The sequence below is a fragment of the Propithecus coquereli genome, unplaced genomic scaffold, assembly GCF_000956105.1.
Source record: "Propithecus coquereli isolate 6110/MARCELLA unplaced genomic scaffold, Pcoq_1.0 Scaffold295, whole genome shotgun sequence".
Taxonomy (NCBI): Eukaryota; Metazoa; Chordata; class Mammalia; order Primates; family Indriidae; genus Propithecus; species Propithecus coquereli.
In genome coordinates, this window is record NW_012148563.1 from 52284 (window position 1) to 62201 (window position 9918).

General features: G+C 43.9%; 1 protein-coding gene across 2 annotated transcripts in view; it reads left to right on the forward strand.

The window, feature by feature from the left end:
- The window catches only part of LOC105813987 (UDP-glucuronosyltransferase 1-1), a 17818-nt gene extending 8514 nt beyond the window's left edge, over window positions 1-9304 (forward strand). Inside the window, exons 1-5 of one of the 2 annotated variants that reach the window (XM_012648846.1) lie at window positions 852-1751; window positions 5210-5341; window positions 5999-6086; window positions 6369-6588; window positions 8817-9304. In XM_012648846.1, coding sequence (XP_012504300.1) covers window positions 888-1751; window positions 5210-5341; window positions 5999-6086; window positions 6369-6588; window positions 8817-9114 — 1602 coding nt within the window. In that variant the 5' untranslated portion in view covers window positions 852-887 and the 3' untranslated portion in view covers window positions 9115-9304. Of the gene's footprint in view, window positions 1-851; window positions 1752-5209; window positions 5342-5998; window positions 6087-6368; window positions 6589-8816 lie in introns of those variants that run through there. The other variant, XM_012648847.1, reaches the window with a different exon arrangement.
- The last annotated feature ends 614 nt before the right edge of the window (window positions 9305-9918 follow it).

Sequence of the window (9918 nt, forward strand, 5' to 3'; positions counted from 1 at the left end):
CGTTTCTGAAAGGAAGTCTGATTTGTCACTGCGCAGTGAGGGAGTGAAGGAAGTGCCATCCCCAAATATGCCAGATTGGAATATTGACTATTTCGAGTTGAAAACATTGGAGAAATTATAGTTTCAGAAAGAGCAAGCCATAAAGATTCCTCGGGAAGGGGTACCCTCCCCGTACCAGGGTGAGAAAATAGCTCTTATCACCTGAGACTTGGAGTTAAAGGCTGCAGGGAACCCCAATAAACTTACCTAACAACATAACCCTTGCTCCTCCCATATATCTCGGAGTAGTTACTCCCCTAGAAAATTTACTGCCCTTAGCTAGATTTTCCGTGTCCTGCCATTTCTTCTCAAATTTATTGTTCTTTATCTAAAGAGGATAAAAGCATTTTGCTTTGCCTACCTCTTCAGAATTCATGCCTTTGTGAAGACCCCTGTGTACATGTAAAACTAATAAAATGTGTCTTCTTTTCTCTTGTTCATCTACCTGGTGTCAATTTGCTTTCTAGATCCAGCTGAAAAGCCCACTAAGGGCTCAAAAGGGGGTTGGAGGTGATCTCTGGCTCCCATACAATAGTCCTTTTTCCTCTGTGGTAACACTTCTTGGGCCATGAAAATGCTAATTCAATGGACCCAGAAGTGCTGGAAGTACTTGGCTTTCTGTGTTCATGCAAGAATGTGATCTGAGGAAGGGATTCCAGCCAGTTCCGCTAGGGTTGCCCATTAAGAAACCCAGTAAAGCTCCACCCTCTTTATCTCTGAGAGTAAACTTCCTGCTCTCTTTGTGGACTCTAGTCACATGACACAATCAAACATTAACTTAGTGCCTGGATTGGTTCCTGTGACATACAAGTAGGAGAGGGTGACCCTCTGGCAGGAGCAAAGGTGCCATGGTGGCGGGGTCCCAAGGCTGCCGCCCGCTCGTCCTGGGCCTGCTGCTGTATGCGCTCGGTCCCGCTGTGTCCCAGGCTGGGAAGGTGCTGTTCGTCCCCGTGGATGGCAGCCACTGGCTGAGCACTCTTGGGGTCATCCAGCAGCTGCAGCGGAGGGGACATGAAATAGTAGTCCTAGCTCCTGAGGCCTCGACGCACATCAAAGAAGGAGAATTTTACACCATGAAGAGGTACCCTGTCCCATTCCAAAGGGAGGACTTGGATGCAGCTTTTATTGATCTTGGGCATTACGTTTTTGAGAACGGTTCTTTCCTACAGCGTCTGGTCGAAACGTACAAGAGAGTAAAAGCTAACTCTGCTCTGCTTTTGTCTGGCTGTTCCCACCTACTGCACAACGAGGAGCTCATGGCCTCCCTGGCAGAAAGCAGCTTCGATGTCATGTTGACAGACCCTTTCCTTCCCTGTGGGCCCATCGTGGCCCAGTACCTGGCTCTGCCTACTGTATACTTCATGAATGCACTGCCGTGCAACCTGGACTTTGAGGCTACCCAGTGCCCCAACCCATTGTCCTACGTGCCCAAGCCCCTGTCCTATAACTCAGACCGCATGACCTTCCTGCAGCGGGTGAAGAACATGCTCATTGCCCTGACGGACAACTTTCTGTGCAGTGTGGTTTATTCTCCATATGCGGTACTTGCCTCGGAATTCCTTCAGAGAGACGTGACTGTCCAGGACCTTCTGAGCTCTGCATCTGTCTGGCTGTTGAGAAATGACTTTGTGAATAATTACCCCAGGCCCATCATGCCCAATATGGTTTTTATTGGTGGGATCAACTGCCTTCAGAAAAAACCACTATCCCAGGTGTGTATTTGAGGGGAAGCTTCACATGCCTATATTCTTACAAATATAGTACTTTGGATAGATTGCCTTGCCCCAGATATGTGCTGAAACAGCATGCTGAGATAGTTTACAACGTCTTCTTTTGTTAATGTCTAACTCAGAAGTCTTCTAGGCCTGAGTTCATCTGTCTCTGGCACTGTCTTCTATATTATTTCTTTGTATCCAAGAGTTTGGAAAAGGATGCTTTGGGCATTTTATTCTGCGTCCTCTGGTGGATAGTAATCAGTTAGAAGCAACAAGTGTTAAATGCCCTAAGCACAGCGCACTGAGTCTGGGGCATGTGGCAGAAAACTAAAATGTGTGGCATGTACCTTGCCCTGGATTGGGTCAGGCTTGCAAAATTCAAGACTGATGAAATAGTTCTTTGCCATCTATAGATCCTGGCAAGGAAAGTTGGCTTCGTGAACCTGGTTAAAGCTCCAGTTTCTAGTTATTCTAATAGGAAGGTAGATACTGCAGTCCCTTCTGTTCTAAGTGAATCACCAGACAATCAGGCTCTGACATTGGGCGGAAAGGTCACGAGTCTCATTCTCCGACATGCTAACATGTTAATTTTTCCCCTGTAGAATTCGAAGTATGAAAAAGTGGCATTCACACAGTTTTCAAAATCTCAGCAGAGATGACAGAGAGTAATAGGAGAGACTCCTCCTCCTGGAGGGTTAGGGAAGGACTCTCCAAGGAGGTGACATTTTAGTGGGCATTCATTCATTTATTCTTCACAGAATGGCTGAGGTCCTACTGGTAGTCCAGGCACTGCCCAGGTGCTGAGTCTGGCTCCTGCTAAAGGACTCTTATCTATAACCCTTGGAGAGCACTGGACTTTATTTCCAGTGTTCCTCCAATGTGATTCATATTTTAAATGATCATGTAATTGTCATGGCAAAGAGAAATTTTGGGCAGCAGAAAGAGCAACAAGTGAGAAATGAGGCAGCAGGTCGATGCTTGCATTCCACTGCCATGTGATCAGATTCTCCTTCTGTGGGGCTCTGAGTCCTCATAATGTGGAGACAGATGTGATGACCCTCCAAGATCTTCTGGCTCTAAGATGCTGACGGTCCGTGGCCTGCTGGACAAGTGTGTGTTTCATAGGGTCGTCTGGTTAAGAAAGAAGAAAGTGTTACTGAGTTTCTAAAAGCAAGATGAGAAAACCTGACAGTATAGAAAACCATTAATGATTCTCTTTCAGACAGAAGAAAAGCAACAGGTAAAGTATCATCAAACCAATGGGCACATCTCAGATCAAAGGAAAGAAATCTAGTCAGCATGTCCAAATTAGAAAGGCATTAATGAGAAATTTTTTTGGCATCACTATGAAGGATCTGAAAGAAAACAATTGTGTTTCACATTCGTTTTGAAATTTAAACCTTTGGAGAGATGCACACACGATGGAACTTCCAATAGAAACAGAAGGAGTTGTCTATGGATCTACATGGACTATCCTATTCTCAACACTCTTGGAAAAAGTCCTGCACTTCAAGAATAAAGATAGAAGCTTTATTCCATAAAGAAAGTCCATGGAGACAGCATGACCGGGCATTGGACATATCTTTGGTGTGTCTGAAAGAAACAAGATGGCAGAACAACATTAAGAGAAAAGGAATGAAACTCAAGAATTCCAAGATGTCACTCCCCTATCAGGGCGAGAGACCATCCCTGGGGATAGCAGTGATTCATCGATGATAGCTGCACGTTGGGCATCAGAAAAATAGCCAAAGCGAAGATCGGTGAGGACAGAGACTTCGAGATGGCGGGGACAAGGAAGCTTGGGAAGTGTGTGTAGGGGACTTGGAAGGCATGATGATGAAGTGACAGCTGCCCAGTGTGTTGTCTAAGTGCTAACTGAGGATTCTGAAACAACGATAGACATTCGGAAAGGGAAAATCTGAAAAAAGCCTGAACTAAAAATATTGAAGTCTCAGTAAAACTTAGGAGCTATTTTAAAGGCTTCATCTTGGGTGGGGAAGTCTCACCAGAGTGGGGCAATGCTCTCTCTCAGGGGGGTCCTCCCCTTTTTGGAAGGGGACGAATGGTGGGGAGCCAAGGGTTATTTCCAGTCAACACCTTGCTTCAGTCTTTGGCCATTCTAGGGGCTGCGAAGTTGGGGTGAGGTTTAGGGAAAGTTTTGCTGAATAGGGGATGAACCACACCTTTACCGAGTCCTGTAAGAGCTGGCCCAGAGTTAAGCGTTGGCCATAATAACACCATCTCTGTAGTTCGCCCTTGGGAGATCCGTAGATGAACTTTCATGCCATTTCAATATTAGTGATATTCTGCTATTTAACTTTGGATTTTTGTGGACCTCTGGGTTCAATTTTGTGTGACTCACGTCCTGCTGGTTGCTGAGTGTGTGTGGGAGGGTGTGCAAGGAGGGCAAATTAGACTCTGCCCTTTCCAGACGGAGTTGCATGTAAGAATGGGTTTCCTGAAGGAGCGAAGGTCCTGGGAGGTTTAGGTGAGGCATTTACCATCACTCTGTAGAGAGAGCTTTAAAAGCACTTGGAAATGAGCCATCTCTCCCCAGAAAAGAGGGAGAGGGAAAGGGAATGTGGTGTGGATCCTAGGGAGGAAGGACTTCAGAAAAGCCGTCCTCTGGATGTTCTTGCCACAAACCCAAAGGCAGCGTGGGGATGGAGAGGACGATTCTGGCTCCCTGACCTTGCAGACTAGCTCAAGACATGGCTGCTGTGAGCCAGGGGACTCGAGAGGGCCTGGGGCCGGCGAGGCTGGGTGGGAGAGTGGGCTGGCCTCAGGGGAAGGCTGGTCAGTGCTTGGGCTTTCCTGGTCATGTCCCGAATCGAGCTTGGCGGAAGTCCTGCTGTTCAAATCGTGTATGCTGAGCCCTGTCAGAAGTCTCCTCTATCTCACATCTAGGTGATCAATGTCCTGGTTTGCCCAGAACTGTTTAGGTTTTAGCACTGAAAGTCCCATGTCCCAGGGAACACCTCAGTTCGGGGCAAACACTACTACATCACACACTCGGTAACCTTTGGAGACATATAAGACCATTTGGGAGACTGTAGGGGGGTTGTTAAGTAGATCACTAATGATCTACAGTTGGGAAAGAATCGGCATATTTTTCCCCTGCTGCTTCCTCTAAGTGGAGCTACCACTGTGTGTGCATATATGTGCGCATACGCATGAGCCGTCTGTGCTTTCCTTCTGGAAAATCAGCACATTATCTTGATTCTGCATCTCAAGGAAGAAGAGAAAAGCAGGCAAGCAAGAGGCCTTCCTCCTTTGAAGGGAGCACGGGAGGGAGAAATACTAAAAAACTCACACATTGATAATTCTTTGCTGTATTTCACACATACACACCTTTAATCCCATGAAGAGGAAGATATCCAATTTGTAGTTTAATGTATATAGTCACCAAAGAACATGAGGAAAAAACTAACTGGAAATTTCTCTTCTGGCTCTAGGAATTTGAAGCTTACGTAAATGCTTCCGGAGAACATGGAATTGTGGTTTTCTCTTTGGGATCAATGGTCTCAGATATTCCAGAGAAGAAAGCTATGGACATTGCTGATGCTTTGGGCAAAATACCCCAGACAGTAAGAAGATTCTATCCTACTCCTTCATTTCTGTCTTCACAGGAGTTCCAACCCCACACTTCCAGTATCTAGATTAATTCAATTTCTTGTAACTGGAAATTTGGGATTCTCTCTGTAACTTCCCAGCTATTAATCCAAAGATCTTTCTTTTGCAATTTAACTCTCAAGTATTCTGTTAAACCATACTCCACCTCACTGGGAAATCTCATTTTCTCTGAGAGACTCAAAAGTGTATTAAGGAGAATTCATTTAAAAGTAAAATAATCAGGTATTGTCTCTCCTATTAAATAGGAATATTTCTCCAAAAAGCTGTTGGTCAGGGCACTGGATTTGCTTCTTATATTTCTGCTTTTATAGTTTTGCATCCACTGATTTTATTAAATAAACTTTCCCTCGAAGTGCAGTAAAGTGAAAAAATCATAAGTCCACAGCTTGATGAATTTCCACAATTTCACACAGTGAGTATACTCTGGTAGCCAAGCCTCTGAAACCAGGCACAAAATGTTGCCAGCCCCCAGAAGCCTTCTTAGCTACTGACCCTCCCAGTCTTGTAAAGGTTATGTTTATTCAGAGGACTCACTTTCTAGCTTGTACAGTGGATTTTTAAAAATAATATTATGTTCTTTCTTTAAACTCTGTTCTTTTTGGCCCTGCAAGGTCCTGTGGCGGTACACTGGAACTCGACCATCGAATCTTGCAAACAATACAATACTTGTCAAGTGGTTACCCCAAAATGATCTGCTTGGTATGTTGGGAAGATTTGACGATTAGGTCAAACCAGGGTTACCTTAAGAAAATGGCTTAGGCACAACTGTTGTCAAGGACTGTTTAGTTTGGAAATATTATGGCCAACATATCCTACATTGCTTTTTATCTAGTAGGTATCCCAAACACAGTTTCTTCTACAGACTTGTGCAAGGGCCAATGTGGATGACACTTAGTCCTTAGTGTACTTTCAGAACATGGACACTGTCACACTGAAACCCAGAGACCTGACTGCTGGCATCCTCCCTATTTTGCATCTCAGGTCACCCGAAGACTCGTGCCTTTATCACCCATTCTGGCTCCCACGGTATTTATGAAGGAATATGCAATGGTGTGCCCATGGTGATGATGCCCTTGTTTGGCGATCAGATGGACAATGCGAAGCGCATGGAGACTAGGGGAGCTGGAGTGACCCTAAATGTTCTTGAAATGACTTCTGCAGATTTAGAAAATGCCCTAAAGACAGTCATCAATGACAAAAGGTAAGAGAGAATGTATGGAAGACTCCGTCCTGTACTTTGGCCATAGCATTCATGAAAAATACTCAAATATGAAAACAAATACCTAAGAATCTGGGCTTAATACATAAGATGATTTGGGGATTATTATTATTATTCAGTTTATAAAAGGATCCTTTAGTTCCTGTATAATTTATCACAGAATTTATTTAAAATTTTATTTCCCTGGGAGATTTAAAACTCCAACTTATAAAAAAAGTCACCAAAATAGACGTCTGATCTGTAAGTTTCTGCATAGAAAGAAATATTCCATTTTAAGAAGCATGGTGTCCACAAGACAGTACAGCTTTTCCCAACACTGGAACCTGTGAGAAGTTTTGTCCATGGGCTTTATAAATGGGGGAGTCATGAGATATCACAAAGGCTTAGAATAAAAGCAAAGGCAAATTTGTCCAAATGTGGCCCCAAAGCTTTCAGAAGGCGAAAGTCATCAGATCAAATGATCTGTGCATGAAATTTAGTGCATTACTGTCACGCTTACTGGTAATAGGTTGATCCAAACCTTATGGGAAGAAGTGATGGCCAGTGATGGATTTCACCCAACGATAGCATGTGCACGCGTGCATGTGCACTTATCGTGTGTGCACACGCGCATATGCATGTGTGTGGAAGAAGAGGAGGACACATACATGTGCATGCATGTACTCGTGTGTGCGTGTGTGTCTATGAGAGTCTCAGGCACCCTCTCCCATGGTTACTTCCTTTAGAAAGAGGCACTGGTTGGGAGGACAGATGGGAAAAGCTGGAGTGTGCTGGGATGGGGCAAGGGAAACGGGGCAAACTGATGCTTGACTTCCAGCCTTTGAGGGGTTACTCTGTGTGCGCTGCCACTGGATAAAAGAGAAAAGTCCACATGACCTCAGAGCCAGGTGCCCAGAGTGCTGGGTGGTGTGGGTCCCATCCGTCCCTCCAGCGTCTGCTCTGACAGCCTCAGAGTCACGCCGTGCTGCTCACACATCAAGACCATTAGGACCCAGCTTCTCTCCACGTGCTGACAAAGCTCCTTCTTGAGGTTCACATTATTAATGTAATTCTGCTCCTGTGTTCAGCGGTATAGATAACTGCTTGTAACATAAATAATGACTTGGTAGCAGTTCTTTTGTACGTCATTTTTTAAAAACACACATCAATCAGCTGAAGTTGCTAGCTAACTTCATCTATTCGTTTTCGAGCCATCTCTATCTCACTGTGGATCTCCATGTTTCCAGCACTCTAATCTGGAACCGTACCTCCACAAAATTGAGAGAAATGGGAAATTTTCAAACAGCTGCTTATGCAGATGACCAGGCCATAATAGGTGCTCAATAAATATTGAATGAGTCACTGAAAGTTCCAAGAAAATCTATCTTAAGAAAAGATTTACATAAAAGGAAGATGTTTAACATGAGTTATGGCCAAATACTAATACTACGTTATAATAATGTTTCTAAACCACGTAACAGATATATTTAAGGACTGCAATGATCATTGTTGTGACTAGGAGTGTATTCTTTTTTTCCTTCTTCTCCCTTTTCTTTTCCTTCTCCTCCTCCATTGCCTTCTCCTCTTTCTCTTTCCCTTCCTCCTCCTCTTCCTCCTTCTAGTACATCCACACCAAGGGTTGAAGCAGCTAACCTTCTGTGGAGTTAGATGTTCTGATTCAACTGTGAGCACTGTCCAAAATAAACAGGAATCCATTCTGCATTAACAGGCTGCATAGACACAGCCTCATGCTAAGGCGGTTTGCTGTTTCGATGATTGAACTGAAAGTGTAGCACCACCTTGGGGTTGGCACTTTGCCGGATGTGATTGTTTATAACTGCAAATGGCAGACAATTCATAATTTCTGACATGAACTTTTCCTTTTTTGATTTTACTATAAAGGAAGTAAAATCTAATTTCCCACAAAAATATCACTAAAGAGAAAAGAGGAAAAGTAGGGAGCAAAGTTAAAATATTTGTAAAATTAAAATTTTGGCTTCAGGTCCTCCCTCCCTCCTCTCTCCCTTCCTTCTTTCCCTCTTTTTTTTTCGAGATAAAGAACATTTATTAAGAATGTGTGTGCATGTGTGTGTTTTTTCTCCGGTTACAATAGAAATACGCTTCCTCTACCAAGTTTGGAAAACCTGTTGGCATTCCTAGCGGAAGCATAAAATGAGGATCGCTCATTACTACAGGAGTCCCAGACATAACACAACTGTCTTTGTCTTTAGCTACAAGGAGAACATCATGCGCCTCTCCAGCCTCCACAAGGACCGCCCCGTCGAGCCGCTGGACCTGGCCGTGTTCTGGGTGGAGTTCGTGATGAGGCACAAGGGGGCGCCACACCTGCGCCCCGCAGCCCACGACCTCACCTGGTACCAGTACCACTCCTTGGACGTGATAGGCTTCCTCCTGGCGGTGGTGCTGGCCGTGACCTTTGTCACCTTTAAATGTTGTGCCTATGGTTTCCGGAAGTGCTTTGGGAGAAAAGGGCACGTTAAGAAAGCCCACAAATCCAAGGTGCATTGAGATGTGGGTGGGAAAAAAGGTGAAATTTCGATCCATTCCCTGGTCAATTCCAAACTTGAAAACAGAATCAGTGTTAAATTCATTTTATTAAGGAAATCCTTTGCATAAATTAGTCACTGCCAGAGTGGTTTTGAAATCTAATTGCTAGTCAGCAAAGATGTTTGAATAGGTATCCCACCCCCTGGGTGTCCTCAATCTGGTTTACATTTGTCAACGTTCAAATGAGTTGCAGAGTGTGGGCACCTTGTGTGGCTTTTCTTGCTCAGAAATGTGGCCTGTTGGGGAGCAGGGTTCAAAGGTGTTTCCACGGCTGCCCCCACCTGGGGTGGCGGTTTTAACCTCATCATCTGACTCGTGATTGGTCCCTTCACGGATAATGATCGGTCCTCATTTATGATCGAACTTCATAGACGTCAATCTGTGTGTTTAAAGCAGGAAGTTTTGTATCTTTAGGGCATAGTTGAATGAAGGGCTTAGAGTGCACTGAGGACAGTGTATGATTTCTTACTTTGGGGGAAAAGAATGATGTTATAAAATTGCCGGGTGGTGTATTTGAGAGGATAATCTTGCTTGTGTCAAACGGATCTAAACTTGATAAAAACTCTAGTATAACGCCGGACAAGTATATTTTCTCTGATGGTTTTTCACAATTAAAATATGTTAATAAATTAATATAAATTATTTTTTAGGTGTTTTCTCTTTATTGATGTTACATTTATTTATTGTTATATTTCATTTTCTAATTACGAAAGTAATGCATGATTATGACAGACAATTTGAAAAACATAGAGTGCATGTGCACAC